Raw genomic sequence first — 17,119 nt, 5'->3', positions numbered from 1 at the left:
AGTCTTTGCCGTGTTTATAAATTTGATTCATTGAAAGGCGTCTAGCTATCTTTTTGACTTGACTAGCAATCCTTTAATAAGAGCAAAACGTATGGGATAGTCCCTGTACTCTTTTGATATTGCAGATTGGTCCCTGCAAGTCCATATTCATCATTTAATTTATGTTAATCCTTTTCGTCTACTCAATTTTAAATTGTTTTAATTTAATACTGTTCGGTCCTTATGTTATTCTTAAATAAAAATGGTAAATTAAAAACTAATATATAATATATTTTTTAGGGAATAAATTCTTTAGTTTACTTTGTTTAAATTAAATTGATATTTTTTTCAAGTATTTATATCGTTTAATTTGTTTCAATGAATTAGTATCAATTTTGTATATATTAATAATTTATTTTTAATAGTTAAAGGATAAAGTGAAATTTTGGTAAAATTTAAAGGGAATTTTCACCAGCATTTTTTTTTAAATTTTTTTTTTAGTTTGAGATAAACCTTTATGTAATTATGGATTAATTAGAAAGGAGATACAAATGAAATTATTAAAATAATTCTACCGGAGGCCCCAAATGTCGGTATAAAGTGACACCTATTAAAGCTAGAGCCGCAGCAGGAGCGGAGAAAAGACCGAGATACAGAGTCCACTTTGGATTCTTGCATACAAACTATAGAACAGAAGTAGCTAGCGACAACAGACTCGACAGTACGACACTTAGCAGGGTCATTAAGACCCCGTGCGTTCCAACATAAAATGTTAAACATCAAGAACGACAGCACACACGAAAAAAGACAAAACTACTACCTACAGTTTATCAACAATAGAGACACAAGCATATAGCTAGCATGTGTTCTTTATTATTTCTCGACAATTTGACTAATGTTAGTCATTTTAAATTAATGAAATATAATATATATATATATATATACTTACGTCATTAATTGCAAAAAAAATATAAAGTTTTAGTGATAAATATAAAATTTTAAAATTTAGACGGTTATTTTCAAACGACCAAAAGATGAAATGGATTTATCCCTATTATCTTCTTTTTCTAATTCCCCAAAAGCACCAAATTTTGATAGCAAAAAAATAAACAAACGGTGTGTTTGTATGTCTCACCGAAAATGGAGAGGAATTAAGTGATTTTCGACTGTAAATGCCCACCTCCGTTGCTTGATTCACGGTAATATGAATTCGGTTGTAACTCAAACTCTCCAAAATAATATAATTAACTTCGGCGCACCATCGGTGGAAGTCAAATACGAGAAAAAAATGAGTGAGGACAAAAAATTAACAAAATGGGGAAGCTTGTTTTCGCTCCTTTAATATAAACATATGGGAACTTAATAATTTTCGGTAAAATAAATACAAAAATTAAAAATTTTAGCTTTTACGTCGGTGACTTTTGACAAGCAAATAATAAAACTACAGAAATTTCAACTCCACAATAATAAAAACAAATAATAGAAAGGAAAAATTTTCACTTAAACTTTAGTTCGACTAAAAATTTATTTCAGTCTAAATTTTTCTTTTGGCAAAACTAGCACGCACTTAATCATTGATTCTTTTAATAATCCAACTCTTATTTTTTATGCAGTTGTTAAATTTTGTAAACAAAATGGAAAAAAATAAAAGTTCACTTGACCTGAGTCTTTGCCGTGTTTATAAATTTGATTCATTGAAAGGTGTCTAGCTATCTTTTTGACTTGACTAGCAATGCTTTAATAAGAGCAAAACGTATGGATAATCCCTGTACTCTTTTGATATTGCAGATTAGTCCCTGCAAGTCCATATTCTTCGTTAATTTATGAAAATCCTTTTCGTGTACTCAAGTCTAATTTTTTTTTTAAATTTAATGTTGTTCGGTCCTTATGTTATTCTTAAATAAAAATGGTAAATTAAAAACTAATATATAATATATTTTTTTAGGGAATAAATTCTTTAGTTTACTTTGTTTATATTAAATTGATATTTTTTTCAAGTATTTATATCGTTTAATTTGTTTCAATTAATTAGTATAAATTTTGTATATATTAATAATTTATTTTTAATAGTTAAAGGATAAAGTGTAAATTTTGGTAAATTTTAAAGGAAATTTTCACCAGATTTTTTTTTATGTTAAATTATAGAGATATTTTAATATTGATAGTTTGAGATAAACATTTATGTAATTATGGATTAATTAGAAGGGAGATACAAATGAAATTACATATTAATATTTTAAAATTTGGTTCGCACCAATTAGTCGCTCTTGTCGAACTATGATCTTGTCGAACTATAGAAAATTGAGAATTTCAGTTTTTACCTCATTGACCTTTTAGCAAACAAATTATAGGACTAAGGAAACTTTAGCTCCGCGCGCGATAATAGAAACAAACAATAGGAAAGAAAAAAATATTCACTTGTTGAACTCTAGTTCAACTAAAAATCGGTTTCAATCGTAACTTCACATTCGGCAAAACTAGCACGCACTTAATCCTTGTTGCTAAAATATGCCTCACGAATTTCTAAAGGAGGATTCGCTTTTTCAGTAGTAAAAGAAGCGGTTAGGTACTCAACATGAATCTCATCTTATGCTTGAATCACACAGTGCATCTATGTTATAAGCATCGTGAATTTAGCAAAATGATTCTTATTTTATGCAAGTTTTAAATTTCGTAAATAAAATGAAAAAATATGTAAGTTTAATTGACCCGAGTCTTCGGCGTGCTTAATTTGGTTTCATTGAAAGGTGCCTATCATATTGACTTGACTATGCTAAAGTGACAAACGTATGGGATGGTCCCCATACTATTTTGATATTTCATTGTGGTCCCTGCAAGTTTCACGTGTTAACATAATTTAATTTTTCTCATATTAATGTANTTTTTTGTCAAGTATTTATATCGTTTAATTTGTTACAATGAATTAGTATCAGTTTTGTATATATTAATAATTTATTTTTAATTGTTAAAGGATAAAGTGGAAATTTTGGTAAATTTTAAAGGAAATTTTCACCAGCTTTTTTTTTTTATATTTTCTTAAATTATAGAGATATTTTAATATTGATAGTTTGAGATAAACATTTATGTAATTATGGATTAATTAGAAGGGAGATACAAATGAAATTATATATTAATATTTTAAAATTTGGTTCTCACCAGTTAGTCGCTCTTGTCGAACTATGATCTAGTGCCCAAACTAGTTCGGTTCAACCTAGAAAAATCGGAGGCTTACAACCCAGTTTGACCCATTCAGGTCGATGGTTTCACTTTAAGGCTTAGTTTGGTATTGAGGCCTATTTAACGCTATTAGATAGAATGGAGTTGAGGAAAAAGCATTTAAGGATATGCTTCTGCGTTCTCCGGTGGGACCGCAGAAAATATATCGTAACGGACTCATCGCGATATGCGGAACGCAATATTACGTACGAAAACAAATAGGATATTTTTCCATCGTCGTTTCTCACCACACGTAACGCAATCTCCCCGCAATCCCAAACGAAGCCTAAATTGATGAAATATATACTTACGTGGTTAATTGTAAAAAATATAAAGTTTTAGCTAGTGATAACTATAAAATTTTTTAAATAATGTAATCGACTTCGGCCCACTGTTGGCCGAAGTCAAATAAAAAAAAAAGAGTAAGAAAAAAATTAATAAAATACTAATGTGGCGGAACTTGTTTTTGCCCCTTTAATATTAACTGTAGGAATTAAACAGTTTTCGATGAAACAAGTATAGAAAATTGAGAATTTCAGTTTTTATTTCATTGACTTTTTAGCAAACAAATTATAGGGCTAAGGAAATTTTAGCTCCGCACGCGATAATAGAAAAAAACAATAGGAAAGAAAAAATATTCACTTGAACTCTAGTTCAACTAAAAATCGATTTCATTCGTAACTTCACATTCGGCAAAACTAACACGCACTTATCCTTGTTGCTAACATGTGCTTCACGAATTTATAAAGAATGATCTGCTTTTTCAAAAGTAAAATAAGTGGTTAGGTACTCAACGTGAGTCTCATCTGATGCTTGAATCACACAATCCATCTATGTTATGAACGTCGTGAATTTAGTAAGGCTTAGATTGATATTGAGATCTATCTTACGCTGTTAAATAAAATGAAGTTAGAAAAAAAGCATATAGAGATATGCTTTGCGTTCTCCGGTGGAACCGTAGAAAATATACTATAACCGACTCATCGTAATATGCGGAATGTAATATTATTTACGGAAATAAATAAAATATTTTTCTATCGTAGTTCTCACCGTACGTACGAAGCCTAAGATGACTCTTATTTTCATGAACGTTTTAAGTTTGGTAAATAAAATGGAAAAAAAAAAAATATAAGTTTAGTTGACCCGAGTCTTCGCCGTGCTTAATTTGGTTTAATTGAAAGGTGCCTATCATATTGACTTGACTATGCTAAAGCGACAAACGCGCGTATGGGATAGTCCCTATACGATTTTGATATTTCATTGCGGAGCCTGCAAGTTTCACGTGTTAACATAATTTAATTTTTCTCATATTAATATAGACATTTTATATCTTCTGAATAGCTCCTCGCCTATTTTAATTTTCTAAAATCAGTGATATTGGATACGATCTAGACAGGGATGCAAACGGGAGCCCCGCCCCGACTATCAAAATTTTGCCCCGTCTCTCGCCCCGAATTCATAACGGGTTAAAAAATATATTCCATATAATCTGCCCCGCGTCGTAAACCTCCTCCCGCCGGCGCTTTGAATCCGCCCAGTCAATTGTTATTTTTTACAAAATTATAATATTATTAATATTTTGTAAAATATAAAATAATAAATTTTAATAATATTATATATATAATTAACAACATCAATTATAAATATCAAAAATATCAATCACAATTCGAAACAAAATTCAAAAGTTTCAAATACATGAGAAATCAGAGCACGAACTTATTTGTATTTTAAACTTTTTTATAAATACATTATTTTTAGGGATATTTTTTAAAAATATAAATAATTTCGCGGCGGATCATGACGGGGCGGATTTGGGACGGGTCAAAATTTCTCCAGTTTCCTGCCCCGAATAAAATTCGTATTCAAATTTTTAAACTTGAAATTAATTTAGAACTTATTTTGTTGCTCAAAATACAAATTAAATTTACAATTTGAATTTAAATTTAGGCTTGAGAATAAAAGTTTAAATGAAACAAATATCTACTGCATCAATATGGTAAAATATGACTACGCAATAGAAAGAATCATATAATGATCTTTATTTGGGCATTCAAAAAAAGATAAAGAACTGATCACTTGAAAATATATTACCATACCGTCTTTAGCGAAAGTTCATTTCACATTTTCAGCTAAGTTTATTTTTAAAAGAAATAAACAAAGCGGATAGTATGCTACTACATTTTCTTAGGAAGGCCCAAAATCTTATGTTTGCATCTAGATTACTCTACATTATGATGCCCATTTAAGAGGACCATATATATTAATTAAGTTGGCAATTTCATAGAATAGAAAAATTCTAAGTAATAATTCAAAGTAAACCAGGTAAGTGGATGTTCTTGGAAAAGTGTAGTGTAAAGGCTATTAGGATACGTTTGGTTCACGTTCGTAAAAATCCAATAAATAATACAGTGCTCAGATAATACAACTCTAGAAATCCTGAAAAACTTTTATAACATAAATCACCATGCATGAATACAGATCTACTTCATGGTGCTTATTTAGTAGGTCCATATATATTAATTCAGGTAACAACTAACAACTTCTTGCAATAGTAAAAAGTGTCCATTTTCATTCAAAGTAAACCAACCAATTAGATAGATACTTTTGGAAAAGTCTCGAAGCTTTTGTGAGTCCCAAGCACCAAGGCCATCACTATATATTCTCCAGTTTTGATGATCAATTCATAGCCTTTAATTCCAACTTAGTTAGCTCTCATCTCTTTAAAACAGAAAAAGAAAACGTGAGACAATATATATGGCTCCTCCAATTTATTTGCTGCTTTTCACCATTGCAATCCAAGCATTTGCGGCAAGTGGGTGCTTCGAGATTGAGAGAAATGCACTGCTAGCTTTCAAAGCAGATCTAATTGACCCTCGCAACCGCTTAGCCTCGTGGAAAAGCCAAAACTGCTGTACATGGAAGGGAGTCGTTTGCAGCAATACAACCGGTCACATTTTGAAGCTCAACCTGCGAAACTCCTACGACAATATTGATTACCTTTATTATGGTAAAAGACCGTCAGCTTTGGGTGGTAAGATTAGTCCATCTTTGCTTCTCTTAAATCATTTGGAGCACTTAGATCTCAGCTTGAACAATTTCAATGGAATTCGCATCCCGACGTACTTTGGTTCTCTAAAAAATTTGCGGTATCTTAACCTCTCTCAGGCTTGTTTCAGTGGAATGGTACCTCCTCAACTTGGAAATCTCTCAAACCTTCATTATCTTGACATAAGTTCTATCGGTTGTGATGCTTACGATATTGCAGTAGACAACTTCGCGTGGTTCACTCATCTATCTTCTTTGCGTTATTTGGATATAAGTTTTGTTGAAATGAGTTCTGCTACATATTGGTTACAAGCAATAAACATGCTGCCATTGTTGAAATATCTTGATATGAGCATGACTAGTCTTCCCACAATTCCCATTTCCCTACCATATCTCAACATTACAACTCTTGGAGTCCTCAAAATTGCAGGCAACAACATCAACTCTACCTTGCCTAGATGGCTATGGAATCTTACTAGCATCACTCATCTTGACCTTTCTCTCAATGAGTTTCATGGCTTTATTCCTGATGAATTGAGTTGTCTGAAGTCCTTAATTGTTCTTTCTTTAGGATATAACAATTTCGAAGGCCTATCACCAAAACCATTTAGTAAACTTTGTGGCTTAAATACTTTGGATTTGACTGAAGTTGGTTTTAGTGGAGAAATAAATAAATGGGTAGAGAAATTGCCGAGCTGCACGCAACAAAATTTACAAATTTTGAATTTTCCATATAACAACTTAAGGGGTAATTTATCAGGTTGGCTGGAGAACATGACTAGCCTAACTGAAATAGACCTCAATGGAAATTCACTAAATGGGACCATCCCACTTGGGGTTTGGAGGCTTACTAACTTAACTAGATTATATCTCAAAAGTAATTTCTTCGAGGGCACTATAACAGAAGTCCAACTTTCTCACTTGCAAAGGCTAAAATGGTTAGACCTGACAGATAACTCCTTTAACGTGCAAATTAGTCATGATTGGATTCCTCCTTTTCAGCTAAAAGCACTTCACTTGTCTTCTTGCAATCTGGGACCTAAATTTCCTACTTGGCTTCAAGGACAGACACAATTGGAAGCACTTGTCTTATCAAATAATGGAATTGTTGATACCCTTCCCAATTGGCTTTGGAATATTTCCAGCTCCTTGGTTTATGTACATATCTCTAATAACCAAATCAAAGGGAAATTACCATGGTCACTGGACCATGTCAGGCTACAGTATTTAAATTTGGGCTCAAACCAACTTGAAGGCCCATTGCCAGCTCTCCCACAAACTCTTTCTTTCATGAATTTGTCCAACAATCTTTTTACGGGATCGATGCCGAACTCTACATTCTTAAGTTTACAGTATTTGCTTCTTTCAAATAATAGCTTCGGCGGCAATGTGCCACTCTCTTTATGTGAGTCAGTTTCACTTCAAGTTCTTGATATATCAAGCAACGAGCTATCAGGAGAAATTCCTTCGTGTCTAGGGATGTTGCAAGATCAACTTCTTGTTCTTGATATGATGAACAATGCTTTATCTGGAAAAATTCCTACCTCGCTCGGCAAACTAGGGGCTCTTGCGATATTGGATTTAAGCAATAATAGCTTGTCAGGGAAAATTCCTTCTTCTTTGCAATATTGTACACAGTTAATTAATCTTAACCTTGGATATAATAATTTTTCTGGAACAATACCTAAATGGATTGGAGAAAGCTTACCGTTTCTCATGGTGCTCAGCTTGTGCTCAAACACATTTTCGGGTAGCATACCTTCGGAAATTGTGCAACTCGGATATCTACGAGCCTTAGATCTTTCTCACAACATCTTATCTGGATCTATACCCCGATCTATTGGAGAATTAAGTTGGGAAAAAGGAGTTCCTATAATGCCATTTTTTGAATACAGTAACTATAATGTCTCAGCCGGCAGTGTCGGCAGTGTATATTTAGTTGTGAAAGGAGAGGCACGAGAATATTCGAAACTTCTTTATCTTTTTGAAAGCATTGACCTTTCTTGCAATAATCTATATGGAGAGATCCCTGATGAGATCGGAGATTTACAGGCACTGCAGAATCTGAACTTATCGATAAATCATTTGACAGGACATATTCCAGATCAAATCGGTATGATGCATGCATTGGAGTCCCTTGATGTAGCAATGAACAACCTTTCTGGGACTATTCCACAAAGTCTTGCTACACTGAATTATCTGAGCTACTTAAATGTGTCGTATAATAATCTATCAGGAAAAATTCCGTCAGGATATCAACTGCAGACCCTTAATGATCCATCTATATATATGGGCAATCCATATCTTTGTGGGCCACCAACTACGCAGAGTTGCTTCACTAATGAAACAATTCATGTCTTTGGAAAAAGGTCGCATGACCGGTTTGAAAGATTAGGGCCGGACATTAGTGTGGTGTTAGGATTTATAATAGGATTTTGGATTTTCTGTGGTGTTTTTTTGTTAAGCAGATCATTGAGAATTTCTTATTTCTCCGCAATCGACCGCACATATGATAGGCTTTATGTTGCTGTTGCATTAGCACTCATTAGCTTAAGAAGGAGATTTAGGGAAGTGTAGTTTTTTGCAGTTGCATTTTATGATGCTCGAAAAAACTAAATATTATGTTTCAATTTACAAAGTTAATGTACTAGCATGCAGTGATGAAACGATTGCTCTTTTCGGAATCACTTTATCTGTGTTTAATTTGGATGTGTAAATTGCAACACTAGTCCCTAAACTTTTTGCTAGTTCCATTTTGCTGCTAAAATTTTTATGCTTGATCGCTAATTGAAACCCTAAACTCTTGAAAAGTGTTCACTTTACTTCTTATTCATATTTAGAGGAAAAAAACTATTATTTTGTAAGATTACTGTCAAAAATATGCCTTCTTTTTTATTAGTTTGGTCCATGCACCGAGTCTACGGAATATATTAATTCTTCAAGTTGGTTCATGTTGGTGTAAGATATAAGTTTATCTACTACACAAGGCTGAATCTAATTAATATTCGGATTGCATGTATGAGAACCATATTCGATTTATACCTCTCAAACGGACTCTAATTAATATTGGTTGACTTTGAGCGGGTTAAGCTCGGGCTAATTAATTCACAACATCCGGTGGTCGTACGACGGTAGAGGAGGGACCGCTTCCGCATGCAACGACGGATTGACGTTGGCAGCGAAGCGGCGGTTCTCGACCAATTGTCTGAGCGGTTCGGATTCTTCGAAGCAACGACATAAAAGAATTTGGTCAGAGTTTTCTACACTTCTCTAATTTGGTCTTCTCGCTTTTACGAAAAATTTTTTCCTGTATTTTTTTGGAGTTTTCATTGGAACAAGAAAGGTGGGATTCACCATAAGGTTCTTGGTTTCTATCCGGAGAAGACATAAGGTGTAAGCTTGTACTTCTATTTTTTCATATAGTGGAATACATCTCTCTCGCTCTCCCCGTGGACGTAGGCAATTGCCGAACTACGTAAATCTTGGTTTCTTCTTTTTGCATTTATTTCTTTTACCGTTCGTTCCGTGTTTTCTCTATTTTTCGTGCATCTTTGTTGGTAGCGTATGACGGACGATCCATCCAGTTTCCAACAATTACGACTGTGAAGTCAGATAATTATGAAAGTTTGCAATTCCAATATTGAATTTAAAAAGTTTAAGACCTAGAATAAAATATGCTAAATAGTTGAAAGACTTACATTTAGAGATGTTATGTGGGTCATGTCGGTCGGGCACGGACAAAATTATGGGCCGTGTCAAGCCAGGCAGGATTTTTTATTTTTATTTCTTTAAACACATTGAGTACAGGAGATTGACCATATAAATAGGCCGCACTAATTAATTATTACGTGATTTCTCCATAAATTTTATTAAATAGTTCAAATAATATATAATTTTTTCTAATTAATTAATCGCTGAAAAAGCTGGAATTATTGCTACTATTGGTAAAAGTATTGCGTAATAAAAAAAAAAATCGAGGCAAAATTTGTTAATTATTAAATTAATGTCCTCGTAACTAAAATGAAATGAGAGTGACTTATCAGGCACGAAGTCAATATGTGAGGTGTTGATCGAGGTCGAAGGAAAAATCAGTAGAAAAAGGAAATGCTACGTTACCCAACAAATTGATCACTTCAATTAATACGGCATATATTACCCACCAAATCCAGATAATAGAAGGAAACTCAGGAATAGCCTAAACAAATAGAAATGTACATTTTCTATGAGAAGACCTGCAATTTTAGGAATTTTCTCTTCATGTAAATCAATCTGGTGAATTTTGCGACTTTGCTGTGACACCCCAGGATTTGGAATAGTCCGATATATAAGGTATAATAGTACTAAACTTCTTAACCCAGTTATAGTATTTTGGGTATTGGCTAGTTCCAAAAGATTAAGTGAATTGAATGTGTTAGGGTTAGAGTAGCTCTAAGATCAACAACTTTTCTGAAAAGTGATGGATCACAATTGGCATTAGGGCCAATGACATGCTAGAAGTGTAACATAAGTCATGACCGAGTTATGGTCATACGGTGAGCAAAGCACGGTTCCCTAGTGACGACCGTTGTGGGTGGAGTGCTGCTCCCTACAACGTCGGCTAAGCCTAGCTAGCGATAGCTTAGTGTTTGTGAATGTGTTTGAGTCTGACAAGAACATCAAGACTTAAAGGAGGGAGAATGGGACACCCCAAGATTTGGAACAGTCCTATATGTAAGATATAGTAGTAATAAGTCTCTTAATCCAGCTATATCAAGAGATTAAGAGTATTAAGCGTGCTAGAATTAGAATAGTTCTATCTTGGGAAGTAGGGCATCACACATACGAAAACAAAATTCTATGTGCACGACTAATTCAAAATAGCTCTCGAAATTGGAAAGAAAATCAAAATAGAATGAAATTGGAAATAGAAAATAATTCTTTGTATATAATGTATAATAGTTCTAAACTTCTTGACTATTATAAAAAGCATTTGTGGGCGGTGAACAGGCTAGCTCCAGAGGCTAAGAAAGTCATCGTGTAGATAACTAGAGTGGTTGCAATAATCGGGTGGCTCGCTCTAGAAAGCAGGGAAATTGAACGTACAAAACAAAAGTCTAGGTATACTGACTGATTCAAAATACAACCAAATCGAAAAAAAAAAATCAGGATACATCTGGAATTGAACATAGATTAGTGAATCTCTCATATATTAGTTTAGTATAGCAACAATCAAAATTGAATGGATTCACATTTTTTCATTCCTTGTGGTGTGGAAAAAAAAAAATTGTTAACCAAATACAATAAAACTCGAAATTCAAATTTTTAAACTTGAAACAATTAGAGTACTTTTTTGTTGCAAAATAACAATTAAAATTTAGAATGGATTTAAATTTAAAGTTGAGAGATTAAAATTAAATAAACCAATATCATAACATTCTTAGAAAGCTCAACAATCCTAATCTGCATCAAAGTAAACAATCAATTTCATAGCAAATTAAAATCTCTGAATAATACAACTCTAAAATCTAAAAAAATTTCTATAACGCAAACCAAAGCAACCTAAAAAGTCTACACCACTGTTGTGGATACTCACCCCATGAATACAGATCTACTTCATGATGCGTATTAGTAGGTCCAATTTAAACTTGAGTAACATTTGCAATAGTAAAGAGCCATTTTCATTCAAAGTTAAACCACAAATTAAGATAGATATCTTTTGAAAGTCTAGAAGTTTTCAGTAAGTCCCAAGCAAGACACCAAGCCATCACTCAGGCATTCTCCAAGTTTGATGACAATTCATAGCTCTCCAAACTTAATTAGTTGCGCAGTTTGTTAAAACAGTAAAGAGAAAAAAAAATGAGGACAATATATATGTGGCTGCCTCCAATTTTTTTTTGCTTTTTGCTCCATATAGCATCCAAGTAGTTGCCGCAAGCGGTGCTTTGAGACCGAGAGAAAATCACTGCTTGCTTTCAAGCAGAACTAATCGATCCTCGGCAACCGCTTAGTCTCGTGGAAAAGCCAAACTGCTGTACGGAAGCGTCCGTTTTGCGGTAATACAATCCGGTTCACATTTTGAAGCTCAACGTCTGGCGAAACTCCTATGACCAATATGATTTCCTTTATTATGGTAAAAGACGCGTCAGCATTTGGTGGGTAAGAAAGTCCATCTTTGCTACTCTAAATCATTTGAGGCACTTATATCTCAAGTTTGACCAAATTTTAGCAAGGATTCGCATCCTGGAGTTCTTCGGTTCTTTAAAAAATTTGAGATATTCTTAACCTCTCCGGAGCATGTTTTCGGTGGCAAATGGTGCCATCTCAACTTGGAAATCTGCTCGAAAGCTTTATTACTCGACCTCAGTTCTTTGATCTGTGATAGCCAATATCAAGTTGACAACTTCCTGTGGTCTTGCTCATGATGCTTCTTTGCATTATATGATATAAGTTCTGTTTAACATGAGTTTTGCTACAATTGGTTACAAGCAATAACATATGCTTACAACATTGAATATAGCTTTGATTGCAGCACAACTAGTCTTTCACAATTCCCAACTTCTCTACATTTATCAATATTCAACTATCCAAGGGTCCTTAAAATTTCAAGGGCAGTAAGAATCACATCTACGTTACCTAGATGGCTTTATGGAACTTACCTAGCATCACCTCATCTTGACCTTTGCTTTCAATGAGTTTCATGGCTTATTCCTGATTAATTGATGTTAAATTTGTTTAGATTTGTGTTAGTTAAAATTGAGGTATAAATCCTAATCTAATTGGGATTAGATATTATTTATATTTAATTTGATATATGGATTTTATTAGGAGTGAATTTCTAATTGAATAGAATTAGACACAGTTAAGAGAGCATGTATTATAAATACCATGCTACTCTCAAATATTAAGCGCGCGACCAAAATTAAGACGTCCATGTTATCTAATTAAGCCAAGCAATGCATTTGTTTCCGTACAGCAAGGTAGACGCGGCGAAAATTAACTGAAGCCCGGGTGTCTAACGGACTTCAGCCGTTTCATTCGCAAAGACCCGGTGCGGCGCCCACTCTTTCCTGGGCCGAAGAATGCGACAATGCCTTTGTCCCTAGTTGCTGACTGCCGGACCTTTCGCGTCCTACGACTAAGTCTGCAAAGGGAAATGACAAAGAGAAAGAGTGCAGAGGTCTCTTCAAAAAAACATAAGTACTACACTACTGATGAAATGAAATTACAACGCTACCAAACAGTATACAAACACACTCTCTTCTTGTGTGTCTTGGCGTTAGCCAACCCCAACTATTTTATAGGCCATAATAAGCCTTTCAAACTCACAGCACCACTAGCCATACATAGATTGACCCCTCATAATGAGCCGCTCATATTGTCAATAAGCTCAGAAGTCACCCATAACTCACATGAGTTCATAACCCTTGAGTTTCCCACGCGGGTTGGGTTGGTCCCTTGCAACCCGATTCGACCCGTCTTCAACGCACGAATTCGCTGAGCAGATTTGGGCCAGGACCGGCTGCATAATATTTTTCTAAGTCCTTGAACCCTCCTGCCACCTTAATGCGGCCAGCGCCCTCGTTCGCAAGCGCTTCTCGGAACTCGTCGATGAGCGCTTTGGTACTGCTACACGTGGTCCGGCTTCTCCCAACTAGCCTCACGCGATGGAGATTCTTCGCCACTTCACCCACGTCAGGATTCGGCAACTACCCCACGTCGCCGAACTGAGTCAGTGTCAGGATGGACTCCCCTTCTTTGTCGAACAAGTCACCATGGTCGGAGCCTCGCTGCGACCTCTCTGCTCGCATCCTCTCGCGTCTTGTTGTAACCGCTTCAACGAACTGCTGACATGAAAAAAAGGGTGTATCTAGGTTGCGGCAATCGCACTTATAGCCGCCCTTGCCCACACGCTTGACGACGGTATAATAGGCCGTCATGCTTTGCGGCAGCAGGCCCTTCGTGCCATCCTTTCCGCAAGGCTTAAAAGCTGCTTGCGGATGAAGCTTGACCATACGCGGTTCTTGGAACATTGGTCACGTCCGCTCTTGGTGTTTCGTCAGGATTTTTATTTTTAGTCGCCTCCGCAAACTCCAGAGCTGTCTGCTTTTTGATCAGCCTACTCTTCATCGTCGTGCTGGGCTGTTCTTAAGTTCGGCCCTTGCAAATGTGCACCTTGGTTTCCGCAAGTTTAGTGGTAAACTGAAGAGCCAACTGGCTGCGGAACTGCTCTCGCCGCAGCAAGCCGTGTGATGGGCAAGTAGTTTGTCGCCCGATCCGCCAATCGAAGGGGCTGCAGCTGTAGACTCCCTGCGGCCGCAAGTGTAACACTGGGCCACATATCGAGATGATTGCACCCAACCTTCTGATATGGCACTCCACATATTGGAAATTTGGGGGGCCGCAATACTCCTCCAAGCAGACTGTTCACACCACAGTTTGCCCGGTCGGTCTGTGGATGCCAACGGTGGAGAAGAGCAACTCCGACCAAGATTTTAAACACTCGTCCAAAACTTTGCCAAGGTGAACCTGGGTCGCGTCGCTTTACGACGCCATCGTGGGGATCCCCCAAAGCTTGACGAATGTGCTGACGAAAAGGCTCCTTCTTCAGCCGTGCAATCGGCCGGCGCAGCCAATAAGGTCTCCGTATTGGAAAAGCGATCAACCACACCAGAATGGGACCTCAAGCACCCACAGCCTTTGTAAGGCAAGATGAAGTCCATAAAATGCCTCTCGCCGACGACGCTAGGCACAGTAAATCGCTCCGAGGGGTCGCGCAGGGTCGCTGGTGCTCAACTTTGTCTTGTTGAGCACACAACAGGTTCTACGTAGGCCTCCCATCTTCGTGCATATCCGCAGACCAAAAGTAGCGGCGCCTCGAGCAATGCCAGGGTTCGCTTCTGACTGGGTGGCCTGCCTCACTTTGGAGTCATGGCAGCTCTTGATGAGCTCGTGCGCGAAGGTTGCCCCGTTGGCACGTACACCCGCGCGCCCTTGGTGAGGAACAGCCCGTCGCACCAGCCAAAACCTTCGCGTTTTGCCTCTCTTGAACCCCCCCCCCAAAAAAAGTCTACATCCAGATTTTGAGTGATAGGGTCCTCGTTGCTTCCTGAAACGAAGTCGAATCGCGGAGCGTCCCTGAAGCTGCACACGCTCAAGCTCAGCCTTGATTCGCTGAGAGCAATCAAGCCCAGCGGTTCCTTTCGCGGGTTGGTATTGCCTCCATGTCGATTACGTCTGCCAAGAACTCGCTGCCACCCGCCGTCCCCCTCGCCTGCTTAGACGAAAGCTTCTTTTGGGAATTGGAAATAGCTTGTGCAACGTTCCGTGCCACTTACAAACTTGCTCCCAAGCAAATGTCCCAGCCAAGTTCGCAGTAATGCACCACAGGGTCATTTCCTTGTCCCTGGACGGTTACGCGCCGTGTCGTGAGCTGACGCTTCTCATAGGCGATGGGTGCCCATCCTGCACGAGAGGAACCGCCAACGGCAAAAAGTCATTCAGGCATCAGTATAGTACCTAATAAGGTGTGACTGCAAGCGGGTAGTCGGAGCACTGACCTCCGTCACCGCTCGTTAGGTCCTCGAAATTGCCTCCGTGCCATTGAGTAGGCGCACTATGCTCACGAGTGTTTTTCTTCAGTAGATCCGTCATTATGAGGCTTCGCTTCACAGAGACCAGCAATGAATCGGCGGTATAGTTGAGCGAACCCGAAGGAAAGACCAAATCGACACTTGTCTGTTGTGGTCTCCACATTCGGCAGATGGCTCGCACCTTCTGCTAGTCCATGCGAATCAGGCCTTTGGCCTATCCAAGCCAAAGGAAGTACACCTCTTCCTCGCAATATGCACTCTACCTGTCTGACGCACAGCTGGTTCTCCCGCAGCACTCTGAAGACGATTCGCAAGTGCTCGATTACTCTCCAGGTGTTGCTGTATACCCACGATGTGTCGAGGTAACACCACAAAGCGATCGAGAAATAGGATGTAAACACTTGTCATGAGGTGCATGAAGGTTCTGGCGTGTTCGTCAAGCCAACGGCATGACAATGACTCATGGCGCCGTACCTCATTCACGCACTGCTGTCTCTCTCCTCGTCTCGCTTCCGCAATCCGTACTTGATAATACCCCAGAGCGACAGGCGAGTTGGGTGTAAGTATGTCGCTCCGCCCAATTGGTCGAAAGATCGCACCAAAGGAATAGGTATTGTTTTGACCGTTACCTTTGTTGACTGCTTCTGTGATCGATACATAAGCAATAGGCTCCGTCGCCCTTGCACTAGAAGTCAAAACTGGTGCTTCCATAAGGTGCCCTTCGATCAGTCGGATTAAGCCTCTGCATCGAGGAAGCTCATTTCAACTGCTTTGTTGCAGGCTTCTCGAGCTCTGGCGGGACCAATTCTAATATGGCGCTTTCGCTGGCGTTTAGCTCCTGCTCGAGCCTCAATGCATGATCCACCTCACCGCTTAGGTGAGGGTTGCTTTGGCAGCCTATCTTTGGCATGACATCCTGAAAATCTCCAAATTGCTGCCAATTTCGCGAAGGCCCTCCGTCGAGGCACTCTGTCGCTCACGTCGCGGATGGCAGCAAGGTAGTCATCTCGCATGTGTTCACCCCTTCGCAAACGCAACGCAGAGAGGGTTTGAGTGCTTATCGTTTTCTCTGGCTTCTAGAATTCATGCATGCGGCGCATCGTCATGATCTTAAGGCCCCAAGGTGGGCATCGGATACTCACTTCGCGAAGCCAGAAGCTACCTAAGATGACTTGGAAGTCCGTCGATGGTGCAGTGGTGAAGTTTGCGGTGCCTCTCAAGGTCCCCCCAGACGAATGGCCACGCCGCTTGGCCACGCCCGCAACAGTTTCGCCTCAGAGTTGACGGCCGTTGATCCTCTAGCCATCCTT

General features: G+C 37.9%; 1 protein-coding gene across 1 annotated transcript; it reads left to right on the top strand.

Annotated features, from left to right (window-relative positions):
- Window positions 1-5,874: 5,874 nt before the first annotated feature.
- LOC109704676 (LRR receptor-like serine/threonine-protein kinase FLS2) lies at window positions 5,875-8,943 on the top strand. The gene has a single exon (XM_020225438.1). The coding sequence runs from the start codon at window positions 5,950-5,952 to the stop codon at window positions 8,815-8,817; it is 2,868 nt and encodes a 955-aa protein (XP_020081027.1). The 5' UTR covers window positions 5,875-5,949; the 3' UTR covers window positions 8,818-8,943.
- The last annotated feature ends 8,176 nt before the right edge of the window (window positions 8,944-17,119 follow it).

This window comes from Ananas comosus, unplaced genomic scaffold, assembly GCF_001540865.1.
Source record: "Ananas comosus cultivar F153 unplaced genomic scaffold, ASM154086v1, whole genome shotgun sequence".
In the NCBI taxonomy this organism is placed as follows: Eukaryota; Viridiplantae; Streptophyta; class Magnoliopsida; order Poales; family Bromeliaceae; genus Ananas; species Ananas comosus.
Note: the sequence above shows the minus strand (reverse complement) of the source record. Positions and strands in the feature narration are given on the sequence as shown.

Bases quoted from the DNA above. Each gene is read 5' to 3' on its own strand.
- LOC109704676 (XM_020225438.1), top strand. From the start codon at position 5,950: ATGGCTCCTCCAATTTATTTGCTGCTTTTCACCATTGCAATCCAAGCA.